We start from the raw sequence: 19612 nt of genomic DNA, 5'->3' as shown, positions 1-19612 counted from the left end.
ATACCCATTGTAATCAATTATATAAAATTGTTTTATTTCGTACAGTTTATTTAGTATCCTACGTAATTCTTAAAAGTACTTTTATAGAAGAAATTATAGAAGATAAGGCGTAAAAATTCAAAAATTTAATTATATTCTTTTAATTATTTTATTAGGGTAACATTTTCTAACCTTTTATATTTGACGACATGTTAAATAACATCAATAATATTAAGCAATATCAATTTTAATCTATGAAGATCGCGATCCACCGGTTGAAAATCTATATCCGATTACTTCAAATATATCGTTATTTTATTACTAAAATTCTGCGAAAAATTGAATAATTTTAAGCGAATCTTGTAGAGATTTTTATTCTTAGTTCAGTTATATATGAATTCTTATATTATTTAATTGTCTATAGGTTATAAGTTATGCAAACGACAGTGATGTTATTTACGTTTCTCCCAACTCTAGTAGTGACGTTAAGAGGATGGGATAATTGATTATAATGAAAAAAAAAATGCATAAAATACGCCGATTTAAAGTACGATGAGGCATTTATAAAACGTAATTGGTCTATAACACTTCTGGAATATGTGAGATCACCCTTTCTATAAAAGGGTTGGATACTTGCCACGCACAGTTGTTTCCGTTCGGATGTTTTTGCTATGCAATGCCACTCGCTAGATGCAATTGTATGAACATCAAGGCCACTTTCGCTAACTTCAACGACACTATAACCTCCGGCTGCACTCTAAAAACTTTCAAAATTATCGATTATTATGGGTGATAACATCCTCAGGACTTCAAATAACTCTCGTTAAAACATGCCAATTTTTCTGTATAGAAAATATTTCATTGTAATCCAGTTATGATGCTGTTATATCAATTATATATTATATGAAAGTTTGAATTATTCTGTGGAAAATATGCCTTTCCAACCTGATGGTGACTTAGAAGATAATTCTCGTAAGGAGGATGAAGAGCAGCAGCAGCAGCAGCAGCAGCAGCAGAGTGTAGACAGGTATGCGTATACAATTTATTTTAATTATTTTAGATATATTAAATATGCAAATTTTATAAATTAATATATTTTTATAGCTTAATTAATTAGTTAATTTAATTTTAAAATTTTAAAATAAGTTAATTTACGGATTGGTTTGGAGATATTCCAACTAGAACTGGATCGTGTTTTGTCTCTCGTTATTTTGGCAACGAAAACCTTCGAGAAAACAACAGATTAAATAATTATAATTAAGTAAAATTTATTTTAAAGTATTTTTTTTTATCGATTAAGGCTATCTTTACCTTGCAATTTTACTAGTTTTTGACCTGTCAGCATCATGTAAAAATGCTGTTTTAACAGTTAAGTGAAGGTATCTTTTGATCTTTAAGTTAAGTGAGACGTAGAGATGTCGACCTCGCCTGTTTAAACAACAGACAATTAATAAGAATAATAAAGACCCTCGGCGCTTATAATATCGAAAATTGGGACAGTAATTGCGTGTGGACAGGATATCAGTTAATAAGTAGGCCGAAGGAAGCCTACACATTTATAAACAAGGTCAAGTTCTATGCCATACTTGAAGAGAATCATTCACATTTTATGTTTATATTGTTTTATTATCCATGCTTTTAATCAAATTTTTTTGTTTTATAATTAAAATTACGTCTTTAAAATAAATTATAAATTACGTATCGGAAGAATTTATGTAATTATCGATGAAAAAAAAATTCCACAATATAAAGATTAATGGAGTCAGAAGAGCACGTTTTATAGGAGAGATCTTGTGGATAAAATGGATGTCTTAGGGATCCTAGAGATAAAACGAATACCGTGCCATACAAACAAGACGGATGCCGTAGAGATCCTGTGGATAAAATACACACATTTAAATAGATTTCACAGATAAAACGGATATTTGTAGAGAACCTATCGATAAGAGGGATGCCAATAGAGATCCCACGGATCAAACAGATTAATAGACATAAAACACACGTGTAAATGTGATATTATTGTAATATAATCTTAAATTAAATATCGATAATTTTAGTAAATATTATAAAATATTCTCACGAAAAAGGGAGTTAATTAAGTTCTTTGTAGTTTGTTTTTTTAAAGGAAAAGGAGCAATTTTCGATGATAAGAGAAAGGGATACTTTGGAGAAAGTATTCAAATAATTTCAATATAATTATGGATTCAAAATACATCAATTTATTATATATAATTATTACGTATAAAGTACTTTTATGGGGCATTTGAGCTCTCTTCGTATATAAATCGTTATGCAAAATTAAACGAAGACTCGTAAAATTAGAGATTCTTGAAATCGCTTCGTGTTTATTTCTAACTTTATTCTATTTATAAACATAGTTAAATGGAAACACTTATAAACACAACTTTTCCCTGTCTACTTATATTTTCTTAAATTTAATTCTAAAAGACATAACGTATTTTATATAATACGTAACGTACGTCTGGGGTCTAAACCTTTGAGATTATGAAAAAAATTGAGGTATTTTAAAGAGAAATTAATGACGAAAAATAAGGAAGAGTTAATTTTAAATTTTTTAAAAAGAAAAATAAAGAAATTATGCGGTAGAAAATGTTTTAAACTGTAGTTACGTGCGTTATATTTAATAATTTAAAAGAGGATGAAGATAAAGGAGATGAGAGGATGGGATGAAATAAAGAAAAAGGTGGGATTAAGATAAAAGAGATAAAAGAACGGAGATGAAGATAAAGGATATGTAAAAGGTGGGTAAATATAAAAGAACTGAGAATATGAGGATGAAAGTAAAGAAGATGGAAAGATGAGAATAAAGGAGACAAATGGATTGGGATGAAGATAAAGAAGATGAGAGAATGGGAGTGAAAATAAAGCAGCTAAAGAGATGGTATGAAGATAAAAGAGATAAAAAGATGGAGATATAGGAATAAATATAAAGGAAATTAGGGATTGAGTTGAATAAAAAAAGGAGATAAAAGGTTTAAAGATAATGATGATTGTGATGTTAGAAGGGTTAGGAATTGGGAATAATAACATTGGGATGAAGAGGAGGAAAACTGATTATCTACTTAATCGAGTCAAGATCCATAAAAAAATGATATATGCCAATTAATTTTAAAGAAATGAATCAATTTTGGACGAGAACAAATGGAAAATAATTATGTAAATAAGCAGTGAATATGAATGAAATTCTAATATGTGAAAAGTGTCATTTCAAGTGTCTTCGATAGCAAAATTTTATTTATAATATTATAAATCATTTATTTTTATGACAATATTTTAAAGACTAAATTCATTTTAAAGATAAAAATGTATTAAATTAACTAATAAAAAGCGAAATTTTTAGTAAGAGTAGATCATGGAAAGAGAGGAGAACAAGGGAGAAATCTCTTTGGATAATGATTGGTGTGCTTTTAATCATGTTCCTGATCGTTCTCATTTTTCTAATTCGATCTGGAGGTAAGTTCGACAGTTATTTTATAATATTTTATACGAGGATCGTATAATAACACGCAAAAAATAGTCTAGAAACACGCGAATTTGATGTGCCTTAGGAAACCGTCGTAAAGCGAGCTTTCTATTTTCCATAAGTTTAGTGTTATAAATTTAATATTATATTCGTGTAAATTGTAATTTTAACTATATAATACGACAAGGATTTAATCACAATACAGAATTTAGTACAGTGTAATAGAGAATTTATATAAAACATTAAAGTAAGAGGTCGTAAAGCGGGGGATATACATTATTTCATTCATTACTTAATAAATGGCGGATTAACAATAAAATTTCTAAATTCGAAATGTAATTAAATATATAAAAAGACAGAAAATTCGAATTTTCTACAGATTAAGTTCATTTAGGTAAAATAAAATGAGAAAATCGAACTGTAAAAGTGTTCTTTCTCATAATAAATAAAGTGATGTAGATTGAAAAATTCGTGTAATTTTCACGAAATTTATTAGAAAAATAAAATAATTTAATAAAAAAAACATTAAAATTTAATAATTTTTACGAATTTATTTAATATTTTATTAATTTTTCTAGCAATTGTTAATACTAAAATAATAAAAGAGAAGAGAACTTGTTCGACTCCAATTTGTGTAGAAGAGGGTGAGTAAGTAAATTTAAATTGTGATAATTGTAATAAAATAAATTTTATTAAATTTTTTTTTAAAAATTTACACGATAAAATTTACTAAATTATTAAATTAATTCAAGCTTTCAGGTTATTAAAGTATGGGAATTACACCTCTGATTCTTGTAGAAGTTTTAGTGAATTTTCATGCGGTTTAAAGTCAGAAATTAACTTCGAAGATGACTTTACTTACACGGATTATCATCTATTATTAGTTAAGAGTAAGTTAATAGATCTAAATTAAGTAATTTTAGCTTCTGTTAAAGAATCTACGATGCTGAAGTTGCATATAAAATGAGGAATTTAAGCGTAAGTGGGATGAAAATTTAATGAATAAACCATTAAAAACTGGTGAATTTTAATAGGAATTAGTGTTTTTTAAATAATTTAAAGGTTGTTTTAAGGATTTAAATTTAAAAAATTACAAAAAATAATTTATATTTAGCATATTTTCACGTTTTAAAGTAGCATGTACTAGTTAGTTGTAGCGTGTAAAGTGAGTAGTTTATGCATGAATATAGCGAAAATTTAGTTAATAAGTTATAAAAAAATTATATTTTCTTATAGAAATTACATTTTATAATGATTTAAAACATTTTAAAATACTTTTTTACAGTTTAAATGAAGAAAAACTACAAAAAATTGATAACATTTCACCTATTTTTAAGTTACAATGATAAATGGAATGTTACAGTAGCATACACTTGTACAGGATAGATAATTAAGCTCATTATTTAGTCATTTGGAACAAAATTATGAAAAATGACTCAAAAATATTACAAAAATAATTTAATTAATGTAAGCAATTCGTGTCGAGCTACGCAGTAGATTCTAACCATTTACACACTTGGAGGGGTGACATTTTTTTCTTTTTTTCCTCTCCTCGTCTAACCAGGAATTAAAAACTTTCTAAATCGATGTAGAACACTTAGAGGCAGTTTAAGACTATCCAAATATCCTCTAATTCAGAGAAGACACAATGAATTAACTAGTTAATTGCTCCATCTAATAACACGACTTGAACAGCAGTTACTATTAATTAAATCATTTTAGATGTAAGAAAAATAAAGCAAAGATGGGTCGAAGTGTTAAAAATGTAATTAGTAAACGTTATTCTGTACTTAAGATTGAATATTTTTTTATTATTATAGAATTATTAGAGAGATATTCGGATGATGACGAAGTAGAAGCTCTGAAAGCCAAGACTTTCTATCATTCCTGCATAAATAACGGTGAATATTTTTATATAAATTCGGATTTTTTTGAATAAAACTTGAATTTTTTGTTGTAAAATATTGTTTATATTCTAAAAAAATATATATATATTTTTAAAGTAGGCCCTATACGTGTAAATTTTTTCGTAAAGAAGATTACTTAAGCTGTTGTTTCAAATGGTCCTAGCTTTGTTATCTTTGTATTTATTTCTAGAATGGAGCCAAAGTACTAATAACACTGTCAGGAAATTACTCAAAAAAGCAGGATTAACTAATTCTGCACCAGGTATGGATACGTATAGGCGAGAAAAAACATTAGCGCTTCTAAACATCTACAGAGACAAAAATCCTTTCTTCAGATTCCATAGGATTCATCGCATAACTTATGTAAGTATCCATAATTTGCCTTCGTTCTGTAGTAAATTACTGACGTAATCACTTACATCCCTCTCTTGCAGTTATACCCCGGCCGTCCAGTATTAAAACCCAATATATTGTTAGTTGATACGAACTCGAATCTACTCACCAGAATGAGATACGAAAACTTAATCAACAGTACATTAATCGAGCTTGGTGTTCCTCCTAGGGATGCGGATAAAGATGCTGAGGAATTGGTTAGATTCGAAAGAGAATTTGCTGATGTAAGTGTAAGAAATTTACTAAAGAATGATAGAAGATAAGTATATTTAATGTAGATTTAAATTTAGATTTGCACCATGAGATGCCCAACAAAATCGAGTCAGTTGAGTCTAGATCGATTAGAAGAGCTGTATAACGAGGTATGGAATGTTTTTAGCATCGTATACAAGCGTTAAAGCGTTAAAATTTAATGTATATTTTATAAATTAATAGTTAAAATGGTCTGCTATCATCAAACACATTTTTCGTATTTACGGTTTGGAAGATGAGTTCTCAAAGAACATGAAAGTTGTGGTTATATGCGAGAAGTACCTGATGAAACTCTTTCATTTACTTGATAAATATGGCTCCAGGTATAATTTTTGAAACAGAAATTGCTTTTTAAAGTTGATTTTCTAAATATTTAAAAGCATTTTTACGTTTGCAGAGTGGTGGATAACTTCGTAACTTGGTCTTTCGCTGTTAATTATCTGCCATTCTTGGATCCTACCTTCCGTTATAGGTATAGAAACATTGATGATGCGGTTGATAATCACTGGTCTGGAAATATATACGAAAATAATGAGAAAATGTGCCTTTATGCCACGTTATATTACTTTAATTCAGCCATTTCAATGCTCTATGATAAAGAAGAACTATCGGAGCAGGAAGAGGAGGAAGTGAGCATCATCTTTTCAAATTTAAATCTTAATAAATTTCGATGGAATTTTAATAAATTAAACTTAATTTTTGATAAAATTTCATGTTTTAAGTTAAAAAACATAAAATTTTAGATGAAAGAAATCTTTGAAAATGTTCAGGAAGCGTACGAAGAAGTGATTTCTGAACAGGAATGGTTAGACGAGAGTGCCAAAACTCAGTGTAAGACTATGGTAACTGCATCATTACTTTAACACCTGTAATTTAAAATTTCCATAATTTTATTTTATTTTTCAAATTTTAATCACTCTTATGTAGAATTTTTAATAAGGTTTATAATTCAGATGAGGGAGATGGAGATGAAGATTGGATTCACTAAGAATTTGGAAGAATCGAACACAATTAGTACCATGTATAATATGATAAAAAGCAATTTCGTACGGATTTTCATTTTTCCAGGCACGATTACAGAGATAACAATACGCGTATTCAACCTAAGGAAGTCATTTAACAATAAATTTGGCAATAAATCGTGAAAAACAGAACTTATCACTTACATTTTCAGAATCTGTGCCAGGTCTGTGTAATTCTTTCTTCTCTTTTTCGCAAATGAGGCAAACTCTTATTCCTTTACAAGCACAACTCATTATTTTACCTCGTTAATAACAAATACATTAAATAAACGGAGAGAAAAAATCAACAAACACGCTTCGTTTCTTAAAAACATACCAAACACATTCACTCATCTGAACCACGTGTTAATCTTCTTATAGTGTTGCCAGTTTTCAATAGATAATTTAGAAATAAATAATACTTAAATATAATTAATTAAATATTTAAAATTTNATTTAAAGTTTTTTCTAAAATAAACGTTATTATTTAACTGTAAATTAAAATATTTTAGTTTTTCTTTAAGAAATATTTAAAATCTCCAGCTTTTATTTAATACATTAAGAAATTTATGAAGTTCTCTTCGTGTGGTACTCCGAGTTGCACACGAAAAGAACTTTGCTTCTTGCAACTCCACGTTGCAAACTGCAAATAAGAACTCAAATTTTACTGCTTTATAATGTTAAATCACGTTTTAATAACGTAATTATTATAAATTTTCATAGATATTTAAATTATGGAACGTTAGGATTTGTTATGGCGCACAAAATGTCTCGCGCATTTCTCTCCTCAGGTACTTCAATTAAATTCAATTTAAAAATATTCTAGACAAAATTACAATATTTTTTGATAAAAAATTTTAATATTTTAATACATTTTACACCTTTAGGAAACGTCAGAAAAATTTTAAATAAGGAAACATTTCGTGAGAAAGAAAATTGTTTCGATCATCAATACTCTCAATGCTCAGGAAATGAAGAAGAAACGGTTATATTTTATTTTAAATATTTATAAAAAAATTAATAGAAGTCATTATAAGATTATTAAATATATAAAAAACAAATTCAAAATAATTTTTAAAAGTTTCTATATTTTAGATAAGTGGAAGCATCATTCTTCAAGATTATCTCGCTGATCAGTTTGGATTAACAGTGGCTTTGAAGGTAAATTAAGTAAAAAAATTAATTAATTTTATAGAAAAATATGTATTTAATTTTCTAAATTTTAAATTATTTAAGGCATACGAGAATTATATTGAAGAACACGAAGAGGAAATCACCTTACCTGCACTTAATTTAACAACTAAGCAGATATTTTTTCTTAATTACGCTCAGGTGAGCATAAATCAAAGAATTATCATGGAAAATTTAATTAAATATTATTTTTTAATATAAAATCTTTTATATTTTACAATTATTAATCGTATTTTTTACGTTTTTTTATTATAAATTCGATTATTGAAGATGATATGTGATATCGGAACAGAAAGGTTTATACTAGCGGAAGACGAAGAAATTGTTGATTTTTGCAGGTAAATTTATATAAATTAATTATAAAAAATGCATTTTTTAGTAATTAAATATCATTTTTTTTAATGTTGTAGAATTGACAACGTCTTGCAAAATATGCCAGAATTTGCAGAAACTTTCGAATGTGTGGAAGGTAGCATCATGAATCCATCAGAAGAATGTGAGATTTGGGAATAAAATTATGAATTAAATTTTTAATAAATTAACTTGTTTATTTTTGGGAAAGAATAAAAATTTGGGAGTGAATATATTTTCTAAAAATCCATCCTAAAACAAGAGAATAACAATAAAAAAAATAGTAAAATCCTTTTTGTCTGGTTATTTTTAGTCATATTGATGAATTCTTTGGAAACAAGGGATATTTATTGGAGAAAATACAACTTATAAAGAAAAATTAAGGATTAAATTAAATTAAAATGAATATTTATAAATAAATAAATTGACAAGTTATTATTTCTACGTTAAGATTTTAGATTACGTTATCTTCCGCATCAAGTTTTTCTCCATGTTATCTCATTAATTCTTCTTATTTTTGTATTAATTTTTAGTATGAAAGAGTATTTATTGAATTTTTATATTATATTCAAATGATTAGATGCGTAATAATATCTTTTTTCTCCTCAAATAACCCGATTCTTAACTATTTCTTACATTAAAAGCTCCGTTTTGACTCTACCTTCCAGACTCGATATAGGACTTTTAATTCTATTTAAAAGCTTTAATTATACAAAATAATAGAAGCAATTACAGTAAAATGTAAGTTAGCAGTGTTTTCGCTCGTATAACTTGCAAAAAATGCTAAATTAAAAATTAAAAAACTTCGTATAACCCTCATACCGTGTATACCCCGCAGTTAATTGTTCTGTAGGCACGAGTTGTTAACATTTTATATTATTATATAAAAATAATTTCTAAAATATTCGTAGATTTATGAATATAATACGGAATTGAACAATGATAAAAGCCTTAATAACATTAATATTATTAGAAGTGATGACTTGCTGAATATTATTAGAAAAATACATGTGCATAAGAGTAAAAATTTATTTAAAAATTAAATCTTTATTAATCATTTTGTGATTAATACATTAAAATTTTATAAGAAATTCTACTTTTTACACGATTATTTTCAACAAATTTTCTTCCAGAATTGCCACCATCTTGAATTTCGAATTTTATTTTTTGGTGGGTCATCATCGTTGGAAAATATGGAACTCGAAAAACGGGAATAATCAGGACAGATCTTATTTTCCTAGAAAAATTCAAGGATATTTTACTTAAATACAGTAATTAAGATGGTTTGATAATCTTTATCAGTCGAAGATTAGTTTCTGTGGGATTATTTTTATCTGCAATAACGATACAATTGGCAATTATCTCATATAAATAATAGAAGACCCTTAACAGGTTCTTCAGATTGATCTGGAAAATTGATGGTTTACATAAGAGCCATCATCTGAAGATCCTTAACAGTTTCTTCAGTTATTTTGTATGATGTCTCATATACCATCCATACAAGATAACTGCTAAGGTTAGCATTTTTTTACATATAAAATAGTAGATTTTCTGTCATTACTTTTCAGTTAATGATGATTCCCGTATCCATCATCTATACAAGATTGAGTTATCTTGTATGAGGAAGATTCTCTATCGTCAAGGCAACGTGGTTCTTCAGATAATTGGAATAGTCTTGAAAAAATCTACACGAATTTTTGTCACTGTTACTCTTATTAAATTGTAAACACGAGAATGTCCACAAGAGTAAGCAAAGACCTCATAAATTCATGTTCACGAGTGAGTAGACGTTGGCGAAATTTAGAAAATCACAATTATAAATGGAATTCACATAATTTACCTGTTTTATATCGTAACTTTCTCGAGAAGATACACGTATAGAACTAGTACAGGATGGATCATTAGAGATTATGCTCGAATGTCCAGTTACTGTTTTCTTTTTCACGATACTTCTTATTGTAGCATATAAGTGATCCATCCTGTGCTTTATGCGCTTTGGTTTTCCACAGTTTGGCTAAGATAATATATAAGAAAATTTAAGAACTTTCACTATAATATAGATTATTACTCAACATACCAAATTATTCATCAAATCTTTATGAAATTCAAAAAAGAATTTATCTTTTTCCGATTCGTAGTACACGGTCCAAACGTTTGAAGGAAAATCTGTATTTGGAGATTTATTTGCTGTATTTTTTTTATCAAACGAATTCTAATGATAAATAATTGATAATGTAATCATCGCATTGAATTAATTTACAAAAATAAAGCGATACTTGCGCATTTGTTAATTCCAGAACAACTTACATCTTGTAGTATTTTCGTATAAGAAGATCGTTCTTCTCCCTGAATAAATCATCATCCTTATCATCATGATTATAACTTTAAAGTTTATTTAAGAAAATATATAATATTCTTACAGATTCCTTGATAAGGATCGGATCATATTTTCCAGATACGAAATATAAAGTTAAAATTGGATCTTCCTCCTGGATCTGCTAAAAGAAAAATCATTTTTGATTTATAAATATCTTAATTGTAATGTAAATTTTATAATGATGATGATGATATTAAATTATTACGGGGTGTGTCAGAGCCGTTAAGCGTGCGAGTGAACTTTTTTAAGAGGTTGGTGGAACAAGTTTGGAATGGAAATAACAAAAAATTACGCAATGTGGTATGTACAGATTAGAGTTGTTGACATTAAATTAACCTTGGGATTGATTAAACTACTATTAATAATTGCCGGAATTGAAATAAATCCTGGTCCTCTTTCCCGTTTGCCACTTCGGTCAAGCCAGTTGGATATGCAAAAAAGGGGGCGTGGTAGACCTCGGAAAGAAAGTCACAAGGAAGAAGAAAGGGAAACGCAGTTACTGGAAATTTTAAGTGAGGACTACCAAATTGAAGAAAAGGTCGAAAGAAATAATGAGACCCCGAGAAATTCGAAAATTCAGGATTATTTTAGACCGGCAAGAGAAATCGAAAAACAAGGTATTGATGATTCACAATATACATTAAGATCTATATACGAATTAATTCAGGAAAAATTTTGCCAGTTAAACTTAGAAATTCAATCAATAAAAGCTGAAGTTAATAAGATAAAAGAAGAAAATAATAGTTATAAAGAAGAGATGAAAATAATTGGTTACAAGATAGAAAAATTAGAAGAAAATTATAAAAATAACGAAAAGTTAAAAGGTATATTTGAATTCGAATTTGATAAAATGGCAAATGAAACTACTAATAAGAACATAATAATTTTTAATTTTCCGGTTAAAACATGGAACCTTGCGCAAGAAATTAAACAGTTTATTAACGAAGAATTAGGTCTAAAAAATATAGAAATTGAAGGACTAATCCAACTTAAAAATAGTAAGAATAACCTAATAATAAAAGTAATTCTGGAATCTGTTAAGGATAGAAATTTAGTTCTCAAGAGATTTTGGTCTTTGAAACAAAAAATTGTTAATAAGACCGAGAAAAAAATAATAATTACAACGGATTTGTGTATTAGATCAAGAATCAGAAGAAAAAAACTACAGAATCAAATTAAAGTAGAAAAAACTAGTAAAAATAAAATATTAATAAGAGATGACTACTATATTAAGGATAATATAATATATACAATTGATATGAATACAAACAAGATTATTCAAATGGATGGTTCTTTTAGATATAGACAGACAACTAAAAAGAACATGATTGACAAGAGAATCAAACCGAATTAAGTTTAGATCCCTCAAATAGGAAAACAGTAATTGAAAATAATTGTAATATAAGCTTTGTAAAACTGGAAGATAGTGAAGTTAAAGGTTTTGAAGAATATAAGATCTTTGTGGAAAAATTNCACATATAAATGGCTTACTTGGGTGACTCCGAATAATTGATGTCAGTCAGCAACATCCCCACGGATAAAACTAATAAAAAATAATATATTCATCCACGAATATAAGTGATGTCGCTGAAGAAATACTATAAGAAATCATACCTAATGTATTAATAGGGATGCTGTAAGCTATGGTCGGCGATAGAGGTGGATACTTGATAAATACACTAGAAAGATAAATGTTAATACGTTTAAATTCTCTAAAACTTTGATTGAAGATATACGTTTTATTCCAATTACCTCGGAGGTTTAGATCGTTTGACGTGAGAAGGGGTGGCAGTTAGTTTAAAGAAGGCTCTTTCCACTTGAAGCAGAGCATTGACAAAAGTGTCGTCTTCTATTTCTAGCTAAATTTATATTAAAAATTTCAATAAAAGTAATAAAAAAAGAAGAAAAAATTCTTAACTGTTTACCTGTTTCATAATAAATGTGAAAATGGGATCTTGCATGGTTTTGTTGTTGACAATTTCAATGTTCATGTTCTCCATCTTTGAACGTATGAAAGGTTTATAATTTAGAAAAAAAACTCCTGTAAAAGGTTTTACTAACCACAAAAAGTTTCTAACCTTACTTCTCAAGAACATTTTCGAATCTTTGTCTAGCCAATTTTGAGACGTCACCATTTGTTTGAATACCTCTTTCAAGTGTCCTGCTAAATCTTCTACCTGTTTAAAAGGAATTTTAATTTCTGAAAATTTATTTATAAATGAATAGTTTAATTTTAGAAAACTATTAAATATGGTAAATTTTGTATTTAGAGTCAAATGTCAAACAGAAACAACAACAATTAACACGAATTGCGATGAGCAAACCTGTCAAGCTGCTCCTGAAGACTGTTCCTCAGGTTTCGTTACAACTTCTTGTGGATGTACAGTTTGTGCACAGGTAAATTCGTACATATATTTATAAAAATAGGATAAAATATTGTAATTAAGTATATAATTAAATGTAATATCTGACAGAGCGAGGGTGATGAATGTGGAGGATTCATGAATGAGTATGGCCAATGTGGAGATGGTATGTACTGTGTTAAGACCACTTACGATAGCTCGTCTCAATGTATTTCGTATGATGCCAGTGACGAATATCGTGGAATATGCAAACGTGGTCAGTTATCCATATGTTTCTAACATAATTAACGATACGCAATGCATTTTGTGGCAAAGATATATTAACGTGAATTTACGAGAATATATAAGAAATTATAAAGAAATTCGTAGTATAAACTATACGTTGCATATTGCAAGATCATTAGTAAAGATATTACATAATAAAATTGTAATTTTAAATGATTTCTGTATGCAAAATGTGATGATCCGTTGAGTGCATAAACATTTCATTTTATAGTAGTTCAGTTTTATGTTGTATAATCAATAAAAAATATGCAAATATTTGTGTTAAATGTTACTTATGTAAATAAGATAGTCTTTCTTGCTGTATGAAACAAAGTTTAGTAACTTTAACGTACTGTTACCTGATTTCTATATCCTCACGGTTGATGCACTTTGCATTGTAATTATAACCTACGCGATGATATGGAATAAAAATAAAATTTCGCAACAAAAACTTAAATTTAATGAGTCTTTTAATGAGAAAAATACGAAAAATAAATAAATAAATAAAAATTATTAAGATAAATAAATTTATTTGGTTTAAAATACAACAAAAATATATCTTTGTCTTTTTGATGATGAATTGTGAATTTTTTTTTTTTACATAATTTTCTTTTCTTTTAATAAATGCACTCGTCGTAAAAATCAAAATTTAGTACTTTAATTTTTTTTTTAAATTTATTAAAAATTGTACAATTAAAATTATTTAAGTTTTTCTTCTCTTCTTCTCCTTCACTCCCAAATGGCACATTTATCATTAGGATTCATTGTACTTTCAGAAGGACATTTAAAAGCTCTGGAAAACTCTTCGATGTTGTATAGAATTTCATTTAACCTAGTAAAATAAGTTTAAATGATTAATTAAATTATAATTTTTTAAAATATTTTTTATAATTATATAAATTAACGAATTCTTCTTACATAACGGTATTTTGTCTGGGATTTTTCTTGTCTTGAATTTCGCACATCGTCTGGAAGATAAATATGTGAATTTAATATAAAAATACGTAGAAAATATAAATAAAATTTTCGAAATTTGAAATTTACTTGTGCAAATCTCACAAAAAGTAACTGCTCATGAGTTAAATTCGAGTATATTTCTGGAAGAATCGCATCTTTCTGTTCGTGTTTTTTGATATAATTCATATAAGCCTACGAATATACGAAAATAAATTTTAATTTAATAAAAATTATAAAATTAATAACATTAAAAGCGATTTTTTTAAAATGCTACCAACGTAATAAGCAGCTTTCAATCCGACTGTGTACGATATCACCTCTTTCAACGTTGTCGCCATTTTATTTGGATTCTTAAGTTTAAAAAAAAAAAAATGTTAAGATATTAATGAAAATAACTTAAAAATTACAAAATAAATTAAAATATAAGGACCTTCTCTACATTAAAATACGTAGAATACATAAGTTGTTGAGCTCTAAAGCAATTCATTTTCTCTTTATATCTATATTCGTCCCTTTTAGAGATCACATCTTCGTCAGAAATTTCCTTTGATTCTTGGTAAACTATGTTAAAAATGCATATTATACAAATAATTAATGATAATTTGTATAAAATTGAAGAATTGAGCTGTAAAATATGAGATAAAAGATGAAGATGGAGATTTTCGCATTTAGAACAAATAAATATTTAACTATTATTATACAAACTAAGAATTTATACATACGATGTTCGTGATATGCAGCATACATATTTTTCGCTAAATTTGATCCTAGTCCTCCGTATATTAAGGATCTAAAATGAATTAATTGATATTTTTTTATTACGCCTGTTGTATTACTAGCCTTATAAAAAGCACATATAAATGGCTTACTTGGGTGACTCCGAATAATTGATGTCAGTCAGCAACATCCCCACGGATAAAACTAATAAAAAATAATATATTCATCCACGAATATAAGTGATGTCGCTGAAGAAATACTATAAGAAATCATACCTAATGTATTAATAGGGATGCTGTAAGCTATGGTCGGCGATAGAGGTGGATACTTGATAAATACACTAGAAAGATAAATGTTAATACGTTTAAATTCTCTAAAACTTTGATTGAAGATATACGTTTTATTCCAATTACCTCGGAGGTTTAGATCGTTTGACGTGAGAAGGGGTGGCAGTTAGTTTAAAGAAGGCTCTTTCCACTTGAAGCAGAGCATTGACAAAAGTGTCGTCTTCTATTTCTAGCTAAATTTATATTAAAAATTTCAATAAAAGTAATAAAAAAGAAGAAAAAATTCTTAACTGTTTACCTGTTTCATAATAAATGTGAAAATGGGATCTTGCATGGTTTTGTTGTTGACAATTTCAATGTTCATGTTCTCCATCTTTGAACGTATGAAAGGTTTATAATTTAGAAAAAAAAACTCCTGTAAAAGGTTTTACTAACCACAAAAAGTTTCTAACCTTACTTCTCAAGAACATTTTCGAATCTTTGTCTAGCCAATTTTGAGACGTCACCATTTGTTTGAAGACCTCTTTCAAGTGTCCTGCTAAATCTTCTACCTGTTTAAAAGGAATTTTAATTTCTGAAAATTTCATTTATTGTTAATAATTTCCTAAAGAAAATTTATAAATCGAAGTTTTTCACATTTCTGAGATGTCAGCAACAAACAACACGTAAAAGGGGAGAAGTGAGAAACATAGAGTAACAGTGGATTAGAAGTGTTTACATATAGATTATGGCTCTTAAACTATAGTTTAAGCGGGTTAAAATAATATTGAAGTTTATGGGAGTCATTATTAATCAATATCAAATCATTGACATAAGGCACGTTTAAGGGAGTCATTATAAATCATCGATCTAATTCTTCAATTAACAATAGCAAAAGACCAACGAGACGAGACCATTGCAATCATCACATATGGAATTGGAAACCACAATAGGTAATAAAATGCATTATAAAAAATTGTTTTATGAGATCGAAAAGTTTCGAGGCTGGACCTGTAGCGACGTAAGGGGGTGGTGCACAGTCCTGAGCATGCAACGAGAGAGTCAAAAAATGTTCATGAATCAGTATGCAAAGTGGCAACGTGCTGCGTTGATTGGAGATTGTATTACAGAAGTTTTTCGACGACGTCCTGTTGAGCCTTTGCAATCTCATCACGAACCTGAAACTGGAACAGAAAGCTAACATCAACTTTTGTGTTAAATTGGGGAAGTAGGCAACAGAGACCCTTGAAATGCTTCGAGAAGCCTGCGGCAATGAAGTAGTGAACCCATGGCACGAGCGCNCTCTCTTCTTGTAAAGTTGTAATTATTTTAATTATTTTTATTTCCAAACTGATTTTAACCAGTTCTATAGTAAGGTAACATTCCAATAGACAATATGCAAAGCTTTTTTTTTTCAGTTTACAGCAGTATTTATTACACAAAATTTAAGTAAAGCTTAACATGCCGATCTTGCCCCGATCTCCCCTAATCAATATCAAATCATTGACATAAGGCACGTGGACATCGATCTAATTCTTTAATTAACAATAGCAAAACACCAACGAAACGAAACCATTGCAATCATCACATATGGAATTGGAAACGACAATAGGTAATAAAATGCCTTATAAAAAATTGTTTTATGAGATCGAAAAGTTTCGAGGCTGAACCTGTAGCGACGTAAGGGGGTGGTGCACAGTCCTGAGCATGCAACGAGAGAGTCAAGAAATGTTCATGAATCAGTATGCAAAGTGGTAACGTGCTGCGTTGATTGGAGATTGTGTTACAGAAGTTTTTCGACGATGTCCTGTTGAGCCTTTGCAATCTCATCATGAACCTGAAACTGGAACAGAAAGCTAACATCAACTTTTGTGTTAAATTGGGGAAGTAGGCAACAGAGACCCTTGAAATGCTTCGAGAAGCCTGCGGCAATGAAGTAGTGAACCCATGGCACGAGCGCTTCAAAATGAGCAGAACGTCAATGGAGGACAAGAAAAGGTCAGATCAACCCTTCACGAGCACAACTCTCGAAACTGTTGAGAACATTCGACGTCTTTTGCATTGGGATCATCAAGAATATTGTCGCTAAGATCAATGTATCGTATGGAACAGTGCAGGCGATTCTGAGGTCTGATATTGAATTGCAACATACTATAGTTTGTGCCCAGCCTCCTGAGCCACTAGCAGAAGGCGCACCGTATCCAAGACTTCGAAGATCTTCAGCAAGCTCGTGATGCTCTGTGACTTCTTGTTCCAAAAGATGAAATTCAAATTGAAGGGTCGCCGTTTTGACACGGCAGAGGATACCCTGCGCGAATCACAGATGAATGTACCTCTACCGTACTTCTGCCGAATATTAATTTTCAATTGTTATCATCCATTAATTTCTATATATGTAATATTAATTATGTAATAAATGATTTTTTTTTAAATTCGTGCCAATGTTTGGCTTTCTGTGATAGGACCTGAATGAAGACAATCGTATGTGAAGAATGTATAATTTCAAAATATAGCAAAATATACTAAATAAAATTATTAATTCATATCAATATAGAAGAAAATTTTAAGTTTTGTTCTATATATTAATAAAAATTAATGATTTCACTTGGTATCTTTTCTCATATTTCATCTCCATACTCATAGAAATTTTACAACATTAAGAATAAATATGGAAAATTCCTTCACTAAAAAGTTATAAATAGCTAGAAAATATATTAATTTATTATTTTAGATTTTCAAATTTAAAACATATCATTCTCATTGGTTAAAATTTATCATTATAATTCGTTTAACAAATTAGAGCACAGGAAACGTTTACAAACAGGAAGGTACCCTTATAATTATCTTCAATAATGATAAAATTATTTTTGCTGTCTACACACAAATTGCTTTTGACGTCGACAATTACTCGAATAATGTATTTCCAGATAACAATGAGATTTCAAATAATTCTGAGAATTATAATTGATCATCAGATGAGGAGAAAGATGAAATAATTGCATCTCGTTACGAAACTATCAAAGAAATAAATATACAGGATTTATGGTAATTTGTATAATTTTGACCATGATTCGACACATTTTCTTAATTCTAACATTGTAAAATGATTCATTTTACTGCGTAGTAAGATAGGATCTTAAATTAACTAATGGTGCGACACGTATGCATTGCAAAAAAGCCAAACTCTTTCCATTCATGAAAACGCGTAGAGTGAAATAGAGCGTTAAATTAACATATATTTTACGTATTAATAAGTAATTCAGTGCAGAAGTATAGAAGAAATGTATACTTACCTCAGTTTTCATAGCTGGACGAATGCTATTGCTAGCAATGGCCAAGGTAATTGGCAGTCGAAAGACTTCACTAGTTATGTGTACGCATTGTTTCCATTCGTCGAAGAAATATTCTCTCTTTCTATACATAAAGTTTGAATCATCTTTGACAATTGGTAGCATAGTTTTGTACGATCTTCTGAAACCCGTATCTAGAAGTGGCAGCAGATCCACAACGAATCTCCACATCATGTAATTGTCTACCACGCTATAAAGTTCGATAATTTCAAATGTAGTATTTATATTACCATTAATTAAATTAATTAATTCATTTTTTTTATATTACCGTACTGTACTAATCTTTAGTACACGGAAAACTACTAGTTTTCCATTCGTTTCTGACCTTTGGAGGCTTAATAAGTCCCGAGTCCGTAGACTGGTATAAAAAATTAAAAAAGGTAAACAGGTTAACAAAGAAAATATAATTTTATTTCTATATAAATATATACTTCACCCCAAATGCATTTCGCCTGTCAAGGCCTCTTCAGTAGGGTTTCTGATGACTAGAGTGTACAATAGGAACAGCAGAAGGTATCTCAGACGACACATTTTTTTCCGTCGTAGACACAGAAGAAGACACATCTTTCTCACTGACACCATCGCGTTTACAATCTTTAAGAAACACAAACTCTTCCCAGCATTCCGCTGGTATCACCCCATTATTCAAATTCATTACATTACTTTGCATAATTATCGCGAAATGTTCTTTAAATTTTCTTTTTACAATATTTTTCTCTTTATGTATTATTTTTACATTATTAATATCTAATTGACAGTT

At 28.7% G+C, this 19612-nt stretch overlaps 3 protein-coding genes and 1 long non-coding RNA gene across 6 annotated transcripts in view; 2 read left to right on the top strand and 2 right to left on the bottom strand.

Annotated features, from left to right (window-relative positions):
- The first annotated feature begins 611 nt into the window (after nt 1–611).
- LOC111619824 (neprilysin-2-like) lies at nt 612–8824 on the top strand. The gene is made up of 18 exons (XM_023361644.1): nt 612–1006; nt 3341–3453; nt 4042–4107; nt 4216–4353; nt 5284–5364; nt 5561–5733; nt 5805–5987; nt 6054–6125; nt 6199–6338; nt 6413–6644; nt 6759–6857; nt 6969–7053; nt 7580–7807; nt 7904–8001; nt 8112–8177; nt 8253–8348; nt 8478–8545; nt 8618–8824. The coding sequence occupies exons 1-18, from the start codon at nt 912–914 to the stop codon at nt 8718–8720; spliced, it is 2136 nt and encodes a 711-aa protein (XP_023217412.1). The 5' UTR covers nt 612–911; the 3' UTR covers nt 8721–8824.
- An 800-nt stretch (nt 8825–9624) lies between these two features.
- On the bottom strand, nt 9625–12935 carry LOC111619822. The gene is made up of 10 exons (XM_023361642.1): nt 12861–12935; nt 12688–12794; nt 12550–12614; nt 12427–12478; nt 12206–12248; nt 10979–11056; nt 10866–10904; nt 10636–10770; nt 10399–10572; nt 9625–9795 (listed from the first exon to the last, which is right to left on the bottom strand). Exons 1-10 carry the CDS (start codon nt 12933–12935, stop codon nt 9673–9675), a joined length of 891 nt encoding a protein of 296 aa, XP_023217410.1. The 3' UTR covers nt 9625–9672.
- Nucleotides 12936–14174: 1239 nt separating this feature from the next.
- LOC111619863 (endothelin-converting enzyme 1-like) overlaps nt 14175–19612 on the bottom strand; it is a 12772-nt gene continuing 7334 nt past the window's right edge. For all 3 annotated transcript variants that reach the window (XM_023361688.1, XM_023361687.1, XM_023361686.1), the window contains exons 10-21: nt 18796–19042; nt 15976–16074; nt 15822–15896; nt 15650–15756; nt 15512–15576; nt 15389–15440; nt 15242–15309; nt 14950–15080; nt 14798–14869; nt 14607–14711; nt 14481–14530; nt 14175–14394 (exon numbers count right to left, since the gene is read on the bottom strand). In XM_023361688.1, coding sequence (XP_023217456.1) covers nt 14292–14394; nt 14481–14530; nt 14607–14711; nt 14798–14869; nt 14950–15080; nt 15242–15309; nt 15389–15440; nt 15512–15576; nt 15650–15756; nt 15822–15896; nt 15976–16074; nt 18796–19042 — 1174 coding nt within the window. In that variant the 3' untranslated portion in view covers nt 14175–14291. The remainder of the gene's footprint in view (nt 14395–14480; nt 14531–14606; nt 14712–14797; nt 14870–14949; nt 15081–15241; nt 15310–15388; nt 15441–15511; nt 15577–15649; nt 15757–15821; nt 15897–15975; nt 16075–18795; nt 19043–19612) is intronic.
- The window catches only part of LOC111619867, a 4813-nt gene continuing 3542 nt past the window's right edge, over nt 18342–19612 (top strand). Inside the window, exon 1 of the long non-coding RNA XR_002755834.1 lies at nt 18342–18547. This is a non-coding gene — a long non-coding RNA (uncharacterized LOC111619867). The remainder of the gene's footprint in view (nt 18548–19612) is intronic.

Source organism: Centruroides sculpturatus, unplaced genomic scaffold (genome assembly GCF_000671375.1).
Source record: "Centruroides sculpturatus isolate CEXI.00-Female unplaced genomic scaffold, Cexi_2.0 scaffold138, whole genome shotgun sequence".
Lineage (NCBI taxonomy): Eukaryota > Metazoa > Arthropoda > Arachnida > Scorpiones > Buthidae > Centruroides > Centruroides sculpturatus.
This window is presented reverse-complemented; position numbering and strand designations above follow the sequence as displayed.

Excerpts from the sequence above, each read along its gene's own strand:
- LOC111619824 (XM_023361644.1), top strand. The coding sequence starts at position 912 with ATGCCTTTCCAACCTGATGGTGACTTAGAAGATAATTCTCGTAAGGAG. Across the intron at positions 6,339-6,412 it reads CTTGATAAATATGGCTCCAG|AGTGGTGGATAACTTCGTAA; the intron begins GTATAATTTTTG and ends TTACGTTTGCAG. Across the intron at positions 8,178-8,252 it reads GATTAACAGTGGCTTTGAAG|GCATACGAGAATTATATTGA; the intron begins GTAAATTAAGTA and ends AAATTATTTAAG.
- LOC111619822 (XM_023361642.1), bottom strand. The coding sequence starts at position 12,935 with ATGGAGAACATGAACATTGAAATTGTCAACAACAAAACCATGCAAGAT. Across the intron at positions 12,479-12,549 it reads CATCCCTATTAATACATTAG|TTTTATCCGTGGGGATGTTG; the intron begins GTATGATTTCTT and ends ATTTTTTATTAG. Across the intron at positions 12,249-12,426 it reads AATTATTCGGAGTCACCCAA|TTGTCTGTCTATATCTAAAA; the intron begins GTAAGCCATTTA and ends TGTTCTTTTTAG.